This window comes from Corvus kubaryi, unplaced genomic scaffold (assembly GCF_017639235.1).
Source record: "Corvus kubaryi isolate FWS band 111438036 unplaced genomic scaffold, C.kubaryi_AGA036_p1.0 65226, whole genome shotgun sequence".
Lineage (NCBI taxonomy): Eukaryota > Metazoa > Chordata > Aves > Passeriformes > Corvidae > Corvus > Corvus kubaryi.
Window position 1 is genome coordinate 35,595 of NW_024581851.1, and position 20,742 is coordinate 56,336.

General features: G+C 46.5%; 1 protein-coding gene across 1 annotated transcript in view; it reads right to left on the minus strand.

The window, feature by feature from the left end:
* Positions 1-1,358: 1,358 nt before the first annotated feature.
* The window catches only part of LOC121673127 (rhombotin-1), a 54,294-nt gene continuing 34,910 nt past the window's right edge, over positions 1,359-20,742 (minus strand). Inside the window, exons 2-4 of the mRNA XM_042046196.1 lie at positions 16,661-16,874; positions 5,832-5,957; positions 1,359-1,808 (exon numbers count right to left, since the gene is read on the minus strand). Of these exons, the coding sequence (XP_041902130.1) occupies positions 1,703-1,808; positions 5,832-5,957; positions 16,661-16,874 (446 nt within the window). The 3' untranslated portion in view covers positions 1,359-1,702. The remainder of the gene's footprint in view (positions 1,809-5,831; positions 5,958-16,660; positions 16,875-20,742) is intronic.

Below are 20,742 nucleotides of genomic sequence, written 5' to 3' on the forward strand. Positions count from 1 at the left end.
TAGCCCCAGGGTGGCTGCCTCCGATAGCCCCTACAAAAAGGGCATCAACTTCACAGTTTCTCAAAAGACAATCTCCTCCAACCCCACGAAGCACTAAAACAGAATGGCAGTTTGAACACCCTATATCCATAGGCAGCTATAAGTGGCTCTATAACTGCTATTCCATGTTTATGGGAATAAAAAGGGATGAGGCCACGCATTTTATACTGGGTCTCCCAACCCAAAACATCTGTTTGCGAAGGAAAATCACTCAATCAATCCACATGTCTGAGGTAGCTCCAGATGACAGGCAGTATTTTGAAGCAGGATAAATGTCTGGTGGTGTTTTGCTTCTGCTTAGCTGTTATTCAGCACAGGCGTACATAAAAGCATTTCATGCAACAGGCAGAGCAGCACCAAGCTGCACTGCATCTGGCATTTGCAATTCAGAGAGCACACACAAGCGACCCAGGACCAGCAACCAATTAAGTCACATCAGAAAAAAAGTAGTCGGTGTCTATTTATTAAAGGAAAGAGGGGTAAATCTAAGAAAAAGCACGAAGACAAAATAAATAGAATTGCAACCATCCTTTACAGCTACTGGTGCACTATATTAAAGTGACACTCACTATACAAAGAAATGTGTTTGATACAGTCCAGTGGGTTGCACATGAATTGCATAACCTTGAAAATCATTGCACAAAGCATCGCAGCAGGAACACAGTTCAGAATTTTTTCTCCGGGAGATGCCTCAAATCTGATCACTTTTATTGTGTGAGAGGTCAAAGCACCTGGCACAGAGTAAGCAAAAAGGGCTGGGAGCAGGGATCTGCTGCATCAGCGCCCGGTCACGTCCCAGCCCTGACATCAGCTCTCGCAGCAGCTCTGACCTGGACAAGTGATGCCCCACGGGAAAATCCCACTGCCTAGCAAAGCCTTGAAATTAATATTCTGATCAATGCCCAGGCACCCACTGGCAGGGCTGAAGGGAGCCTGCTCCTCGCAGCCCAGACTGGAGACACCGTTTGAGCCAGCCAGCAGGAATTCCGTGGAACTGCTCTGTCTGCATCCACAAGGAGCCTCTCAGCCAGCAGCTCAGCACGGCACAGCAGCCTCGGTGGGACCCCGCCAGCGGTGCCGATGGCTCCCAGCCATCACCTGCCCCCAGCTCATTCCCTCCCATTCTACGGGGAAGCAGGTGGTTGGATGGAAGTGTCCACAACCCTGCAGCAGCATTTTACCCGGTTATTATGAGAGAACCTGCCTCTGCTGTGATCCATGCAGTTTCCAGGGATTTATGTACACGTTTCCAAGTCTGCTCAGCATAAAGCACAGGAAATACAGGCTTTTGCCACACGGGGAAGAAACCACAGCAAAGATGACCAGGAAACATTCATAATTTTTAATTCACACCAGTAATAAAATTGCATTACATTTTTCATAAAATAAATGTTCCAGTTTATATACAGAAAACAGACTGTACAGAGCCCTCCCCCAGACCCCAAAAACTCACAAACATACAAGCAATGCAGTGCTCAGCTAAGCAGGCACAACTGTACATCTAAAATTGTAACTGCTTTGTGTTGGGGGGGAAAAGTACTACAATGTATATAGTCCTCTCTGGACCAAGAATTAAAAAAATATTGCAGGCAAGCTGACAGACGCCCTCGCTGCTCGTGCGGCCAAGCGCCCATCCCACAGTGCTCCAGCAAAGCAGGGGCTGTTATTGAACCTGGGACTCGAAGCTCCCATTCAGCTGCCCTTCCTCATAGTCCATCTGACACAAGATCATGTTGTTCTTCAGGAAAAACTTGTCTCCCACGCAGAATCTGGAAGATGAAAAAGGATTAGTGGGCGTGAGTATGAACGGAGGTGACTTCGGGGGGAATTTGAGGCGGTTTGGGTCTGAAGGCAGCTCTGGTGAGCAGAGTGTGATTTCTAGCTCTGCCAGTGCTGAAACCCCTTGCTGTCCTGGGGTTTTGCTGTCCCTTTCCCTGGCACATCCATGCTTGGCTCCAGGCCACAGGGAGCAGCTCAGGGGGCAGGTCCCACTCTCTGCATGGCAGCTGCAGGAGGAGGTTGGGAGCAGTTAAGGGATTTGTCCCTGCAGACAAGAGGTATTGGCTCTCCAGCCAGGAAATCAAGCGGGCAATATTACACGGAGCCTATTTGAAGTTTTTGCTGGTATCCACATTTCCACAGTTCCCTTGGGTGAAGCAGTATTTACACTAATTTCCAGGCAAGGACTGGCTATTAAGTCCTCCCTCACCCCCTTGTGTACAGTGCTGAACAATAAATAGAAATTTCTCGGTGGCTGGACTCCTAACCTTTATCTTCATTGAGCGAAGGGCACTGCTCTCTATATACCATGTAAATTGTTCTGTTTGTCTTGAAGTTGACAGAGAAGCTTGTGATATTTAACAATTTTATTTGACCATTAAGGTCAAAAAAGTTCCACATATAAGATTGGAGAGGTGCAACTTGGCAGCCAATAGCTCTGCCCGCCCTGCCTGCTTGCTCGGGAATCAGAAGCTAATCTTTACTTCTAAGATAACAAATAATGTTCTCTGCACCCAATTCAGGGGCTGGTTTTTGTCCATCACACTGGCAGGGCAGTGACAGACCAGAGCACAGGCTGCGCCAAGAGCTGAGTCTGAAATCAGCCTCAGGTCCCTAAAGCAGAGAGACACCCTGGGTCAGGCACTGTGCCTCCAGGCAGCTCTGGAGAGAGGAAGGGGTAGGTACCAGCCTCTGGCAAGGCTAAATATCCACTGGGCTTTGAAGGAAGATAATTGGAGATGACCCAATCCTCAGGAGACTTAGCAGACCTCAAATGCCCATTTCCCCTGCTCCCAGGGAGAGCTTTGGCACTGCCTACTCCTTGTCTAAAGTGCTTTCATCATTTGTAACTCAGGCAGCTTCAGGCAGAGCATCCCCATAAAACTGAGTATTTTCTGCCAAAAGAACAGGACTGATAATTTTAGAGCTCCTTCATAGGGCCAACACGGGCACAAGTTTTCTCCAACTGGACACCTGCAAATAAGCTGATTAATTTGCCAAGTTGGTGCAGAGAGAACTGGGCATTGGTTCACACTACATAGGATTTCACTGAAGACCTTCCATCTTCTTCCCTCTGTGGCACATGCTCAAGTAGTTCTGAAATTCAACCTTTTCTGTATATTAAATAGATAAAAATTACTCCTAATTTAAATCAACAGCTTTTATGGTAAAAAACAGTACAGCACACACACTCTCCTTATGACCACCTTCCCCAGAAGCTGGTTTTCTCACAATGAATAAAAGACACATCTGCTTGTTTTTCACTACTTATCCCCACCTTAAGAGCCATATAAATCTCCAGGAAGAGAAATGCAAAAATTACTCTTGCCACCAGCATCGTCAACAGCTGTCTCTTGCTAAACCTGGTTTTGGGTCTAGAGGAGCCAAAGGAGGAGCTGGAGAATTTGGGGGTTTAAAGGGCTGAGTAGTAATGCAGGAGTTGCTGCAAACCTGATGTTTTAGGGAATACAGTAATGAAAACACTGCACACTTGGTAAAAATATTAGACATTTTGCTGTGATAGATTCAGCACTCTCTACAGAGTCCAGCTATAGAACGGCAAGTAAACTGGAAGAGATCTAAGGAAAGGTCTTCATCATCAAATCTCTTCAGAGCTGAAGAACAAGAAAGGGTTTCAGGTGAGGTTTCCAATTCAGAACTAGGACTGGCATCCACCTCTGCAATTTTGACTTTAGGTTTACTTAATCTCACTGTTCTCAGTGTCATCTCTTACAGGATCACTTCCATTCTGCCCTTTCAAGCCAAAATCGCTACAGAGTAAGTCATGAAAATTTGTAGCCCTCTGGCCTCAGCCAAAAGTAAGAATCTACACGTAGCCCATCTTTCAGAACAACTCAGCCCCTCACAAACTGAACAAATCCCTTGTGCATCACAGCACAACTCTGCCAGAACGGGGGATTACCTGTGCTCTCCTGCCGGGCAGTGACAGCCCTGGAGGTTGTCTGAAGGGCAGAGTGGGACCACACTGGCAGCTGGAGAGGAAAGGGAGGGAGGGAGATGCTCTGGAGTCTTTGAAATAAAGGGTGAAATTTAAAAGAAATTCCTGAGAAAGAAAAGTAGGCAGCACTGGGTTTTTCCGTGAGAGAAGAAGGGTGAAGTAGGGGGTTGGTGACAGATACTCATCCTGCAGACCTCCAAGGCCAGTCTAGCACTCCTGCCTGTGCAGCCCAGAGCTGGGACGTGCCTCTGCCTGAGGGGACATTTGAGATGCTCCAGCCCTAGTTCTGGGGTGGAGTTTGGGAGCACCCCTCTCCTGCCCAGGAATCATCAGGAGGCTGGAAAGAGATGCTCCTGAGGGCCGAGCCTGGCAGCACCCACAACACGCCCGAGTCCGGAGACAAATCCCAGAACCGACTGGTGATTGTAGCAGTGTGGAAGGAGCATCTAGGGGAACGAGGGGATCAGCTCTGTGTTCAAGCGTCACCAAACAAGACCGGGCAACTGAAAGCTCCCGCGTGGCTTCCGCAGGGAGCCCAAGGCCAGGAGCCACTAGATGTCACTGCCGCCCGGCACTGCCACCGCGCCCGTGCAGGCGACAGCATCCATGGAGCTCTGTGCCTCCAACAAGCACTGCCCCCGCCTTCAGTGAGTGAGGGGAGCCACCGCAGCCGCCTCCTCCGTGCTCTGGCACCAACCTGCTGACACCAAATTCATCTCTAGGGCTGTCAGAGGGTGCGAGAGCAGAATCGGACAGGATCTCCCAAGTTCAGGGGCAAGGCGGCAGGGGTTTGCATTCACACATGTATGGCTGCTTCATGAGAGATCCCACTGTGACTCTTTTCTGGAGTGAGCAGTGCATGTGTAAGTCAGGCTTTTAGCTTGACTTTTACAGAATTGGGTTCTCCATCTTCCCACAAGTTTTGTCATCTCTCTCACACTTTCCCACGGGATGAGGCACGGCATCCTAGTTTCATCTTTGAGAAACACAACCACAGACCCAGAACAGGAACCCCAGCACAGCCCTTGGACCCTGGGCAGTCAGTACAGCCTGACTAAGCAAGCAGTAAGGACAGCAAGCAGTTTCAGGTCTATCTTAGACAAGGATGGACAGATGGATGCATCAGAAGGTGACACGGTCTGGTTCTGTGGGCTTCCATTCTGCCTACGATGACCAACAAACACGGCAAGATTTTTCATGGCCCTCCCAGATTCAACTGGCTACAGGTAGTCAAAGTGAAAACACTGTGCATGATGCTTTATTATACTCTCTGATAGGCATCTTCCACTGGGTAAAACCCTGCAGAAACACGTAAGCCCCACTCAAAATGATACCACCAAGATGCCCTGTTAGTTACACAACAACTGAAGGGATTTGTTCCTAGTGCTGGAAAGGGCTCAGCCAGAGTATCTTTCTCCTTCCTGCCCCTTCTCTTTATCCTTCTTCTTTTCCATCCCCAGTTTTGAGCGTGTCAGAAACATGATTTAAGCGAGATAACGTCAGTTTGCCAGAGGAGGTCCATTCACCATCGTCTGCCTTCTGCAAAGAGGGTAGATCCTGAAAGGACGCTGGAGCAGTTTGTTTTATTCAGCAGCAGCTGTACAGTCTGTGTCTATGTCCTCCCCCTTGCCCCTCCAACTCCCACCAGCTCCAAGGGGATTTGCAGTAAAAGGGCTACAGGTACTTACATGCATCCCCCAGGTCAGCCTGGCAAACCAGCCCGAGCCCTGCCAGCAGGCTGCGAGCCCCAGACGGGCAGTGTGCATCAAACATTTCCCCTATTTCACGGGCAAAGGTATAAATCAGTTTGTGTGTACAATAACTGTGTCCTCACCGCTGGTTGCAGAGCTGACAGGCAAAGCAGTCCAAATGGTAAACATTATCTCTGGCCCTCATCACCATCTCAAAGGCAGGGATCAGTTTACTGCAGGCAGCACAATTCCCGGTGGTACCAAAGAGCCTGCCAAAGAAGCACAATCATTAGAAGCCATTTTAATTAAATGGTGGAAGGACTAATTAAGTGTAATTAGCAGTATCAAATACTGTATTGCACCAATAAATAGAAGTTGCAGTCTCCATTTCACTGACCAACCAGCGTGAGGGAACTTGGGATAAAACTGCCTGGTGAGCAGGCTCCGATCATCGAGATGAAACTTCATTTGGTTTGTGAGCCTAGGGCTAATTTGCTGTCTAATGGAGAAAAGCATTAAACACTTAGAGCACTATTTTGGGGCTCACAAAATTTCAGTCAAAAACTATCTGCCTCTCTGCAGCAGTGGGGTAGGTGCTGGGAGCTGCCTGTCCTGCTCCACATGGGCATGCTGCACTTGGCCGCAGCCTGACGGAGGGACAGGCTGGCAGCAGGACACAGAAGTCCTGCAAACTTTGCCAATCCTGGCAGGCAGCGCTGTAACAGAGCTCAGGAAGAGCCTCACTTACCTGCTGTTTAAAAAGAAAAAGCACGACTTCTCTTGCAACGAGTGCCCAGCGTTTCGCAAGGCACCTCAGAGAGCAAGCCCTCCTCCCCGGCTGTGCCCCCCTCCTCCTGCCTCCCCAGCCCTCCCGGGAGCCAGCTAAGCCCTTCCACGGCGGCCTGAACAGCATGCTCAGCCGTTCCACTTCAGCTCCCCGCTCCTCCAGGACAGCCCTTCAGCACTGGAAGCTTTGCCATTTCCATCTTGGCTTTCACTATCTGTCTCCCCAGATGTCTGCTGCTGTTACAGCTCCCGTCGGGGGACTCAAGCAAGACTGCGGCATCCTTCCTGCGGCCCCCTCGCCCGAGGTGTCCCTGCAGACCCCGTGTGTGCCAGGGGCACGGTGCCACTGCGGCATCGGAGCCGCGCCAACCGGCCGGGGGCACTGATCCACGGGCTGACAGAACCAAGGTTCACCCCAGCCTCTGGTCAATAGGCATATGGTTAGTTACTTGGCCTAGAAGATGATAGAAATTGTATTTTGGGGGCGATGAGCCTCAAGACGTACGATCCCTGCTGGCCATTAGCTCTGCGCACGCAACGCGCCGCTGCCCGCAGACAGATCTGGGCTCACGGTTTGCTTCAAGCCATCGGTTCTGGCTGATTCCACAACACACAGATGAGAAGCATCAGGAAAATCTATAACCAATTTCTAAACCTGCAATTTCCAAGCTAATCAATACTAATTATTACTGGCCAGTAATTGTGAATTAAAACACCCAGCAGCGTTACAGAAACCTCCACACAACTCTCCCACCCTCCTCCACTGCCGTGCTCCTGAAGTCAGCTCGCTCTCCAGCTGTAAGAAAGCCCACCCTTATTTTTCTTTAGAAGTGGTATCAGTGGTCTTTCATTAGGCCTGGCCGGAAAACCCCAGGCCTTCCTGTGAAGAAACAGCACTGTGTTTTCCCTGAGAGCAAAACAATGCAAGCCAAAACAGAAACACTTGTGCAGGATGGAAAACTCGCAAAGGGAGTACTGAAACGTCTTGCCCTACAATTCCGTCACCTGAAAGCTGAAAGGCAGAGTAAAATCCCAGCTGTATCATTTGCACCAGCAAAAGTCAGCCCCTTTCTCCCTGCAAGCTCTTGCTCCTGCCCCCACAGGCAGGCCAGGCAGGGGAGGCAGCTGGGCATGGGCCTCAGCTGCCTAACGCCAGCAGACTGGACTGGAAAAATGCGGCACTGAGAAGCGTCCAGGTCTCCACCCTGGAACGCCTTGGCTCTCATTCAGCACCCACTCACAAATCAAGCCATTACTCCAGACATCCCTCCCTTCCTCAGCGTAGCAGCCCCTTTCCACCTGGGCACAGCAAAGCCTGACAGCTTTTGCCAGGATTTTCCCATTTCCCATAAAACCAGGCATCCGTTTTTAGAGTACCCAAGTCACACCAAACTCAAAAAAATGAGTCAAATGCATTAGGCAGGGAAACTGGGAGGTTAATCCTAGATTTGCTCTGTGCCCAGCACTACTACATGCACAAGTATAAAATATCCATTATTCATTAGCATCACAGTTGTGTGGAGCTCAATCTAGATTAAACAAAATAAAGGGGCCCCAGACAGCACCATTTGCATTGTTAAGCAGGTGCTTTTCTTCAGCCTTCAAATAGGAGACTTTTCTAAATGGAAATGATGGGGAAATTTGGACAGATGTTCACTTAACTATTTAAACAGTTAGCTTAAGAAACATGAAAAATGTATTTGGCATCGTATTCACCTGTCTCCTTTCAGGGGTTTTGGGGGTAAACCAATTGTTAAACAGCTTTGACTGTTTGCATGAGATCTGAAGCTTATGTTCTGTCCAGCTGAAATCGTGTTGCCTTCTAATGTCTACATAACGTAGCTTCCAGCGAGTCGGTGTGCTAATCTTTTTCTCTTCTAGCAAGTTTCACAGCCCTCCACACCCTCCCTTTCCCAACAGATGAACATTTCACACTTATTCTAGCACCTCCTAATTTTAATCTGCTTTTCGGGGAGTGATTTAGAGCCCCATATATTCACCATCCTTCTAAAAATACGCTGTAACTTGTACCTCAGTGAACACGACTTTTTTTCAATCTGTTGGAAGAAGACGCAAAATGAATGGAGTCTTTTCCCTCTTCTTGTTTGCTTGTGGAAAACCTGCCACCTCTGACATCTCCTGATCCAGAAGCAACTTGAGCTGAAACTTTCTGAAGTGGGGAGCTTAATGTTATTGGAAGGAGGGAGAGAAGAGAAGGAACAGGAGGAAAAGCCTTCTGCCCCAAGCCCCATCTGTGGTTAAATTTAAAATAACCCCACATGAACAAACTGATCTGCATTCTGTCCCCCAGACACCTTCGTAACAGATGCAACACTCTCTCACGCTTTCACACACACGAAGTTGAAGCGCATCAGAAAAATCTATCAGAAGATGTTTAGCCTCTACTTACCAGCTCCGAGCCATTGGCATAAAAGAAGCTGGAAATACAGAAAGTTTTCAGTTTGGGGTTGTTTTGCTTCTTCTGAAAAACCCTATTTATTCACTTCCCTTTGAAGTTAAAAGGCAACAATTCTTAAGTACAGATTTATTCCCCTTTATGTAACAGGAAGACCCAGCCAGCTTGTAAATAAGCATAGACTATGCAGATTTAAAATTTAGCACAATTAAACTTTTAGCCTGTGGTAGTAATTATGTTTAATGGCTCTTAGCCTGAACTTAACCATGTCTATTGTTGTCAGCCAGTCTAAAAGCAGGAGTTTGTCCAAGGACAATTTTCTGTAGTTTATGGGCACACTAGAAACCCTGCTATGCTCTGTTCTCATTGGCCATTGATGTCAGTGTGTATAGTAAAAATTAAAGCTAATTGGCACACAGGAGCAGCCCTGAATGCAAATGAATTAATGGGAAAAGAAGGGAGTGCTCCTGGAAGCAGTAGGCAACTGTCAAAGGATGGGTTTTATGTAGTCCTGTCTGGGCTAAAGAGCAGTCTTCTGCATGGTGATCCGGACCTCAACAGCTCCTTGAGTACAACTCAAGTTAATTCAAACTACGGCAATGTCACAGCACCCTGCAGGGTTTTTTTTTTTTTGGGGGGGGGGTGGGGGAAGAATGGTAAAGGGTTCTTACTGGAGGGAAAACAGTAAGAAACTTCTCATATGAACACGTTAAGTTTAGCACCTTTTAACAGATTTTTCATTCAAACAAGATGTTTGGGGGGCTAAACTGAGAACCTGATTGCCTATTTCTGTCACCACTAGGAACAACAATCTGGTTTAGTCATTGCCTACAAGGAGAGAGTCTCCATTTCTTCTCGCCCCCTCTAGCCTGGTGTCTGACTAGATAGCAGCTTGCAATCAAAAAAGAAGGAGAAAATCTTCCCTCTGCAGAAAGAGTAAAAATTTTGGAGCTGTTGACTCCACAGGAGACAAAAAAAGAGGAAGAAGGACAGGCACATATAAATAATGAGTGGTACAGAAAGGAAAGGTTGGCAGTGTCAGTCAGATTTTTTAAACACAAAACAAGTTCAAAATTCAAACAGCTGAGTCGAGACTGACAATCCCTCCCCAAAAAAGGGGGTTTTGTCAACACTGAAAGATAAGAATTATGAAATGAAAGAGGACTGAACACTAACCTACAGATAAATATCTACATTTGTAGAGATTGTGTACAACTATACATTTTTCTACATGTTTATATATCCAGATTATCTGGATGTGCAAGTTTTAGAAGAGCTATGGAACTCCATACTCATATCTTCTCCAGGTGACAGGGGTTTTCCCATACACCTTCTCTGCTGCTGTTTATTTCTTAGTTTCATCAGGACCTGCTGTAGAACAAGACGTGCTTTATGTACCTGAAACCCATCATCATGAAAAGAAACGATTTCGTCCCCACCTTTTGAAACAAACCACAAACTGGTTTTTCAGTGAGGGTGGCTCTTAAATACTGCAATCAGTATTTTTCCCACCTGTGGATATCAGAAATATGCTGAGCTACAAGCGTGATTTGACTGGAAAATTGAATATACCAATAAATGCAGGGAAAGCCTGAACATCACTAAAAAGATAAAAAGAATAAGCTTAAAAGCAACTTCAGACAACTTCCCTGTGATCAGCCTTTGTGTAATATTAGAGAAAGCCTCAGTGACAGGAGATCAGCACTGTAAATACATATTAGCTGGTGCACCCTCCTATCCAGAACGCCGTTGTCAGGGCTGCAGTGGGAAGTCGTGTCAGCTGAAGGAAAGGAAATGCATTTTGATACTAATGAAGTTGGTCAAGCTGTCCTCTCATGAAGCCTTCAAGTTCAATCCCAAAGAATTTACATCTCGCATGCCAAAGGGTTTGGCATTCAAGGACAGCATGGCAGGGGGAGTTGAACCAGTACGGAACAGCCCCTGGCCAAGTGGCCACACTGGTTCAGAGATTACTGGGCGTGAACTTCAAGGTTGCTCAAGGGAGTCTGTTTTCACTTGAAGGACACATCTGAATGTTCACTTATTTTTACTCCTGTGGCCTCTCCCTCCATCTTTCCAGCAGATATTTACAGAGGGGTTGGGACTATTAGCAGGTAGGAGAAGTCCAAGTGCTCCTCCCCTGCCCCATCCGTTCCCATGGTATAACTGTAGCTGCTGACCTTAAGCCCATCCTTGCTCTGGCACTGCTGAACACAAGTGCAACAACGTCCTCTTAGGAGAGTTTAAACAGAGCAGTCAGAAAACGGCAAAGCTGAAAGTGCTGGAGGCATGCTAGTGTACCAGAGCCAGGCAGAATTACTCCCCATTAGCTTTCCTCCTCAGTGAGAAGTTGTGGAGATGGAAAAAAAAAGGGCAAAAAGCAAACAAACAAACAGTACGGGCACAGGCTGTGAGAAACCCAGCTACTGTGGAGGAAAAAAAAAAAAATCTGTACTTTAACACCACAAAGCACACCAATATTGCCAAGACACATTGTATTTTGAGCCTAATTAATCCTCCTTAATCTGTACAGACACCAAGCGTAGAAGTGAGGGTGTCCTATGTAGCATGCAAGACACTCCCTATTGCGAGGCAAAAGCAGCACTTCTGTCTAGTGACATTTTTAGGCTCTGAGCAGACACCATTTGTTCAGACACACTGCATTTATACCTCTCCTTCCCACGCTGAACATGTCCCTTGAAAATCCGGCAGGGCATGCTCCTGGTGCGTGCATGCACACTGTGCTTCGCCAGAGGAAAAAAAATGTCCCAAATTCTCTCCTTCCTGCTTCAAAGGTGCTGCAGCTTCTGCAGGTTGAAGCCACACTTGGAGTATTGGTGATGTCTTGGGGAGATTAACTGAAGTTCTGTCTCTTGGGGCACACACATCTCGGTTCCCAAAGGCTTGTTCTCACACATCCAGCCGTGGTTTAGTGGTTTGGCTCAGGGCTGTTGTCACTGACTCGAGGAAGGCCACCAGGAGGAGGGAATTTGTCCACATTCTCCTGTGCCAATAGAGCAGGGCACCCGTGTTTGTGCTCTTATCCCACAAGAAAATTAAACCCTGCACATTTGCCAGATGCAGAACACTTCACCTAAAGGGCTCCTAAAGTGATTCACTGACAGAATGAATGCCCCGGGGTGTTTGGAGTAGAGCAAAAACCCCAGGACTCAGCATTTGAGTCATTTAAGCAGGAGCTGCTGAGGGTGGCATTCAAGCCTCCATGATACAATCAGTGCTGAGGGGTGACAGGGAATGGCAGTCCTGCCAGGAGGTCCCCGTCCCTCAGACAGGATGCAGAGGGCTGCTCTGCTCCCTGAAGGCACCAACACCAGGTGCAGAGCGATGCCGTGCCGAGTTTGCAGCCCTGATGTGGGAAGGTGGGTGAAAAGAACTGCCATGAAACCCACTGAGAACAGCATCAGGGTTTCCCAGAAAGCCCTTCTCTTTTACTGATTCACCATCATTTTTTAATGCAGGTTTTGAGCTTTCTTTGGAGTCTAATTAAGGCTCCAATCAGTTTACCTGATGAAAAACTTTCCCAACGCCAGCATATCAAACACGCAGAAGCAACAGTTCTGCTCCTCTCAAAGCAAGCCCGACTTGCCTTTGCTCGTGTGAGGGCACCATGCTGAGTAAAAAGGAAAAATCACGTTCTTCATCAGCACTTCACAGTGAAATTTAAGTTGTCAGTTCCTCATGGGAAATCCTGATGCAACACCCGGCCCGTCCCTGTGAAGCGGAGCTTGGTGAATGTTTAATTATGCCTCGGAACAAACACACATCGCTGCGTGGGGGCTGCGAGGAGCCATCTGAGCCTGCATGCTAAGCTGCTCTGTCCCAGAAGCAGTTCCTTCAATAGCATTTGCTTATCAAAAATAATTAGAGGTAGGAATGCTGGAACTGTGATTATGGAACAAATGGTAAATCTATTTGCTGAGACGAAATGTATTGAAAGATACATCGAGACACAGCTGGAGACTGAGGTGATACCACAAGGATAACAACTCGAGATCCAATTTCATCTTTCATGATTAAAAAATGAGCAAGAAAGTGTTTTATGAAATGTGAAGGTTAACAAATGTTCCTTCACAAGCAATGACGACAGTTTATCTTTTGAAACAAATGATCAGGCTGCGGTCGGCTCGCAGCTCCTGGAACACGTTGGAAAGATTGCTGCTGAAAACCCACCGAGGATCAGCACACACAGCTGGCAGCCCACCGTGCTCCCAGTGCCTGGGACAAAGCCAGCTCCAAAGGAACGCTGCCACAGCGGGGACGGAGCTGGCCGTGCTCCTGTCCCGACCCTCTGCCACAGGTCCATCCCTCGCCCCAATCCCTGCAGTGGCCGTGGTTCATCCACACCTGCCCTCAGGAGGGGTGGCACAGGAGGGTCCCAGAGCTGCAAATTGCCAACAGACTATTCCAGGAGCCCTCTGGCTGAATTCCTCTGACTGTTCTCCAGTCCTTTGGGGTGCAACTACATTGTGAAGTATGAAAACTTGTTTTTAGGAACGAGTTCTGCTGAAATTTGACTAGTAGACCAAATACTGTGAGTTGTTCAACAAGGAAAAAAAACGTGGATAGAAACTCTAAAACTACTAATGTGAAGGAATTATATAATGACAGGAATGGTTAATTTGCCAAGAAGAGAAATTCAAATTACCAGGAGGGAACAAACAGTAGAGAAGATCGTGATGGCAACTTTAGCTCCTTCTATTAATAGAACTAATAGTTAAATAGAGGGAGAAAGAAATATTATATGTAGAAGCCAACACAAGATGTTTTAAACTAAAAAAATTGCTTTATATTTCTATAAATATGGGACTGTGTACCAATGCCCTTATTCCAATCCTGGGAGCCTGAAAGGGTTTCTTAGCTTCAGGAGAACAGATCCCAGGAATTCAGCAGAACCCCCCAAAAAAACCCAGTATAAACTAAATTTACTTATTAGTAAGAATAAAAGCCATGATATCTGTAAAGCTGCCTAAACAGCTGAAAGCTAATTAACAACACTGTTACAGAATTCATTATTATTCCTTTCTAGCCGAGTCCAGGTCAAATTTCCTAGGATATGACAATTATACTGTTCTTCCCAACAAAAACACTCAAAGCTCTAACACCCTAAATTCAGATGGGGGGAAATATTTAATGTAAAGGCCACATAAGTCTTCACAGTTTAGCCATGCTGCACAAATAGCAACAGACTTCCCCCTTGTTGGGCCAGGAACTATTCCAACCCGAAAACCGGAGACAGAGGTGTTACAAGACCCCTTTCAGGCACAGAAGTTTGTTCCAGAGACTACATTTAACTGGTGCTGTGACAGAAGCTGTATGGCCATGGTCAAACACAAGTCCCAACTGTTGCCTTCCATAGTTCGTATCATGAACTGCCCTCTCTTCTCAAAGCTGGGACATGGGCCATTTCCTGGGGTCTGCAATGCCTGGCTTCTTTTCCATCTGCAGCACAGGCTTCTGGTGTGCCCCAGAAAATTCACATCATCTAGGGGCCAGTGGGAAAATCACAGATTAAGCTTTTCCACCTCAAAGCAGCATTCTCGGGATAAACCAAGGAAAGAAAGGAGTGCTCTACAACTCCAGTGATATAGAAAGGTTCCTCTAAGCCTAACAGCATCAATAGTGCTGTCCTTTGGCACTTTAACATGTCTGCTTTGATGCCACACATTATTTTTGTTATGAAACTAGAATAAACCAAAATCAATGCGGTGCTTATTAAATGGACAAAACATGGGGTAGCTCACAGGTCTCAAAAAGCAAATGTAAACTGGAAACACTGTCCAGCTCAGTATTTGTAGCAGGGTTCTGCAATACATAGAATAAAGCTGAATATCTATCTTCAGGGTCAAATAGAAAAAAAAAACAAAACCACAAGTATAACACTTTTTCAAGACCAGAAATGACAAAGTCAAGAGAAGTGATAAATAATGAAGTGGAGAATGACAGATGGAGAGACCTGGATCACTTGGCAAGCTGGGTGCAAACAAGATAAAGAAAAGATAATGTATAAACAAGATAAAGTACAAACAAATACTTCAGAAAATAATGCAGCTGTTCTTCCTGGAAACAAAACTATTCCTGAAAGTAGCTCTCCTAAGAGATTTTGGGGGTCCTTGTGATAGTATCTAGCATGACCCAATTGTGATACTGCAATGAAAGACTTCCTCACAAAGCGAAGAACCGAAATATTCTTCACTGACACATCAGAATTATGTCCACAACACAGAAAAAGTATAGCTAAGCTGAAGAAGAACCAAAATGCTAATTTGGGGGTAGAAATCTCTGTGTTGAATTTGAACCTTCTGGAGCTCAATTTTTTTTACCTTAGCACAGACAGCGTTAGGGATGCTTCCAGAGCAAGTGACTTGTGACATTAGTAAATATTCAGATTTAGGGAAGGTACAAAAATTATTTCATTATAGTGAAGATAGTTGACTCTTTCCTCATCACACCCGTTCCATTTTTCCACGGGCTGCTTATCCTGTCTTTTCCACCTCAGATGTGTTCACCCTTACCCAAGCTCCTCCTCACTTCTGGGGACACGCCCCACCTAACCAGATATGGAGCTTCAACTTCTGCCTGTGTGGCAGAATTTCAGCTGGGATATTTCATGTGTGCCCTGAAGAGTTTCAGCTCCAAAACCCTCCTGTGAGCAGGATGCTCTTGTGCACTGCTGGGCTGAAGGGCAAGGTGGCAGCTCCCACATGGCAGCTGATAGACTCAGTCCTTCTGTTTGGCTCAGCGCTTAATCTCTCATCTTTAGAAGGAGAAACTTGTTTGTTCAAGTTTACTGAGATAATATTTACTGAAGATTTTCAGAAATGCGTTTTACATTGCAACACATGAAGCATCTGAGCACTGACACTAATCTAGGCAGCCCCTGAACACTGCAAGGTTAGAAGGCATTTTACCTCCCCGCCTTCCAGCAGCGTGCCGGGTTTGCTTTGCTTCAGATGTTTTGCTGGTTGAGCTTGCCTGGGAAATGCTAGCAGTGCATGAGGAAAAATAAAAGAAAACATACACATTAGCTGGAGATCAAGTGCATTCTTCCAAAGGGAAAACAAAGCAAAACTCAGAGTGTTTTGCAGTGTGACCCTCATAATAATATTTGCATTAGGCCTGCTGTCTTATTAATATTCATTTATGTTTGCATAAAGTATCTTGCACAAAACCCCCATACACCAGGCAAAAAATCCCATGTGTTATGCATTGCAGACACACACTGACAGGATGGTTCTAGCTCCGAGTTAGTGATGGTCTCTGCTGACTTCCTCAGACAGAAACATTTTTTGAAGTTGATCTGTAATTTTGGAGTTTTGCTCTGTTTAGTTAGGGAAGAGACAAGAGCCCCTTGGGATGAACCTTACTCAAGACTAGAAGTCTGTCTGAAAGCTATGACTGAAAAAGAAAAGGTAAAGGTTTGGTCAGGTCTCAGTTGATATGCAAGGAGAATTAAGAGTTTTTCCTAATTTACTCAGCAAGCAGAGTTTGTTCTTGACAGTCCATAATAACAAAAGTCATGACCTCCTCCTTCTACCTTCACCTAAAAACAGGATTTCACCTCCCTGATTGCAAAATACGTTAAGTGCAAATAAAAAGCCCTGCTTAGACAGTGGAAGAAACTCCAGTCTCTTCTGGGCAGGGCTGGCCATGCACGAGCACACGTGTTCACAGGAGAGCTTTGGGAAGCCAGACAGCCGGCAGCACGCTGAGAGGCTTCGGGAAGAGCCCACAGTACGTCCCTCTATTTACCTCAGGTAATCTCTGCGGCAGAGAATGAGATTTGCTTTTGTGTAAAGAGTTGATCCAACCTCTCCAAGACGACAGTCACAGCAGGCACACTTTAGACAGTCTTCATGCCAATACTTATCCAGAGCCTTCAGCAGGTAGCGGTCCTTGATCTTCCGGTTGCAGCCAGCGCAGCCCTTCTGCTTCCCTTTGGGTTGTACGGATAACATGGGCACACCTGCAACGCAAACACAGCACCTCCTTTAGAGGACATCCAAACAGCTCGGCCAGGCTGCGGCATTTGGGGCAGATCTGTGAGCAAACACTGCTGCTGCTGCCATTACAAGGAGCTCACATTGCAAGGAGCTGACAGTCAAAGGAATTCTAACCTCATCTGCTGTCGCAGGCTAAGAGGGAGTGCGACACTTGCAGGAACGCAGCCCTTTTTTCCTAAGGGTAGGACTGACACAACGCACCTGACTTTTTCTAACAAGCATCTTGCAGCAGAATAAACTGGCTGCAATTTCAACATTTGTTTTTTCCCCTCATTAGCTGTACCCTTGTGTTGTTAATTACCTGCCACAGACAATTAAAAAGAGCAGAAGAACCATCAGTGTATCTAACCCCCCCATCCCGGTCCAGCATCTTGGCTGAATCAAGTTTGATGGGGAAGGGAGAGGAGTGGGTATAAAAAGATGTTCTATGCCACTGTTTTTCCTCTCTTGTGAATCCTGTTGGTGACAGAGGCCTGACTGAAAACCAGAGCAGGCCAGGGACTGCTCCAAAATAAATGTGATTCAAATACCCTTGAGAACAACTGCACCAGTGCCCCTCTGCCACTAGTGAAGCCACATTCTTTAAGCAAAGCAGAGCTTTCCTCCTCCTCATGTATTGATGGAGACAGTAGCAAAAAGCCAGGAGTTTCTTCCTCCCTGGAAGTCCCTGCTGGGACTGCAAAGCAAGCATAGCTGGGTATGAGGTGGTGACAGCATACTCAGGTCAGGAGGCTGGGGGAGACTTGCTGTGGCCACCTTCCTCTCCGTGCTGTCTCCAGGTTTTTCCTTTTCTCCAAGCAGCCAGTGCCTGCCACGGTGAGCACTGGCACAGCCGTGATACCTGTCACTCTTCTCAGTTTAAGAGCGAGGCAGGAAAGGACTTCATGGAATCAATAGGTGGAAAAATAAACAAGGTGAGGGACAGGACAGGAAATGATGAAAGAAGAAATTAACTCACTGAGACGCCAGAATTGCATTTGCTCTAGAGCCTTGATTTAATTTGTTATGATTTTTATTTTTACTGGTGTCAGTCACTAAAAATGACAATGCTGGGCCTGTAAGAAGCACACTGTGGGCTTTAGCAATGCAGAGATGATGAGAAGGGACACTGTGGCACAGTAGCAGGTGTCACTGGTTATATACTGTTACACAACGTTAATCCACCCTTTCTATAGGAAGCGCTGGATGTCCCAGAAAGTAGCAGCTTGATAATAGAATTATTAACAGTCCCTTAACCAGAGAGGACCGAGCAAGTGCCACTGCAGTAAGTGACATGTGCTGCTTTCCTTAAAAGCCAGGGTGACCTGAGAGCGCCTAATGGTCAGCACATGTAAACCCACCACTCGCACAGTAATAATTGCTTTGTCAGAGCTGCGAGCAGATGACAATAACACTTAAGACACCTCCACACAAACAGCGAGGTATTGATCCATCTGTAATCAAAGTGGTCTCAGCAGCACAGAGACAGGCCAAGTAACATTCAAAAACCCTAAAGGCTTAAAGAGGCCTCCTGCCCTCTCCTGCAGCACACTCAAAACCTGCTCGCCAAATCCCTAGAAGCAAACTTTTGATGCCAGTGATAAATCTGCAATAATTAAGTGAAAACCCGTGTTAGACTGTCACATATGCAACCTGTAATGCTGCTGAGAGAAATTCTACATACAAAGCCACAGAGAAACACACACACGTTTGGAAAGAGGGAGAAGACAGGGAAGCATCAGAAGTGGATTATGCTCCAGGTGCCAGGGGTCAGACTGCAGAAGTCCTGCACGCCTGGTGAGAGTTTCTTACGAGAATGAGGGAAGTGGCCCCATGGTTCTAGACACACCTTTTTTTGGTTTTGTTTGTTTTTTTAATCCAAAGTACATTTTAGTAGCAAAGAGAAGCTTCAATTTTCGAGTAATTTCCATGCTCTTCCCGACTCCACGGCAGCACATTGTGAGAAGAGGCTGCCTTGTTGTGAGGCAGAGAAGAGTGAGCCCGTGAATTTGCATTTGCAAGCTGTGTGAGATCAGTACCAGTGATGAAAGAAAATAGTTCGCACTTATGAAAACTAGGACCTAGATGTGCGAATTATGTTTTTAGATAGGAGCCCCAGACACCAGCAAGTCATTACTCACCCCTCAAACAGGCTCTCTACATGTGTACCTCTGTGTTAGAGGCAGAGGAGCATTTCTCACAAGGAGCAGGGTCATCATACAATTCTTTTGCAATGTTTGTGAAGGTATCATGAGGATCCTGCATCTGGAAAGACACAGATTCCAGATAACCGGCACACCTTAAACCCCTGCTCAGGAGGCCTGCTGCGTGGGTGGGGTTAGAGATCAGCTCTGTGGTTCAGAAATACAAGATCCTCAACCAGATGGGACTTCCCAAGGCCCCACCTTTGAAAGCAGTGCCCTTTCAGAGGTACAGCTGCCCTCACCCAGAGAGAGGGTTACACTGCAGCAGCATCGTCAAGCACGAGGGCAGTTGTGCAGGGATGAAACCTTGGCTGGGCCATTAGGAGAAGCTGGTTTGACCATTTAGGGCAGGTTGGGAGGGTGTCCTGTGGCAAGCAGGCCCGGATGGCTGAGGGCTGACTGCACGGGCAGTTCTTGTTCCATCTGTGGCCCTGGTAGCCCTCGCTCTCTGCAGCCAAGCCATCTGAGCTCCTCGCTATTGCAAGAGCACCACTGTCTTATGAGAGGCTCCTGCGAGTAAGGGGAATGTAACACTTTGATTTGCTTCTAATAACTAGCAAAGGAACAGGTATAGATATATTTTTAAGCAGTACCTTAAGCAAGGAAAAAAGCTATGTGTTTGGTCAGCGTTCAGCAGGGGGCTTTCTAATGAAAAAAGGTACCATTTCAGAGATCATATGATGTTCAAAGCTGCTATTCCCACTCAGATAATAACGAGCAAGGTCAGCCTCTGCTGGTCAGGTTCAGTGTTTTGAAATTACATTTTGGGCTGTGAGATTTCCCTCTGACATCCCAACCAACCGGTCTTCACGGAGCACACAAGCCACTACAGAAAGTTGCAGCTGCAATTAGCTGGTGAGTTGACACAGCAGGCAAGGCGTGAAACAAATTTCAAAAACTGCCAAACTTGATCAGCAAGGGTTCCTCAAACACTTGCCATGTCATTTCCAAGCAACAAGAGAGAAGCATCTCAGAAGCTTAACCCTTTTCACAGTCAGAGGCTTGCAGAGGGAGGACACAATCAACACCAAACCCTGCTTTCCTCCTGCTGCCTCCCACTTCCAGCAGACCTCAAGCAGCCTGGGCTCTGCAGGCAGAAACCACCTAGAGAACTGCTCTTTCTTTTCGGAATTTTCCCCACTGCAAGACTGTGATGCTGCTTCGTTTCTCTATGCACGTTTTTCCCCCAGTACTTGCCTAAAAATGCCAAGATACCTACTTCAATTTGTTAAGGGGCTGTCAAGAAACAAAGGGGTCACCTTCAACAACTTCATGTGTGCTCTGTGGGCAAGGATTAGAAAATGAGGAGTAGGGTTGCAGAACTAGAAAAATTAACAGCTGGACACTCACATATCTAAATATGTGATCACAAGGGAACACTGATTATTGCCAAATTCTGGAAGTACCATCAAGTTGCTCTCTCCTCTTCTGTTGCTAGATAACCAGTGCTCTCTTTTCTTAGAAACAGTAGATGAATCCTTTCTATTTCTGTCTACCTACACTCCGTTCTTTGCCCTTTACAACTTAATAGATTTGCTGCTGGTAAATACAAAACTAAACCCGAGCGCTCTGAGTGCTCAGATCTCCAATACACATTAAAAAATTATAGACACCACCTCTGGACATACTGAAATTTATGTCTGTGTCT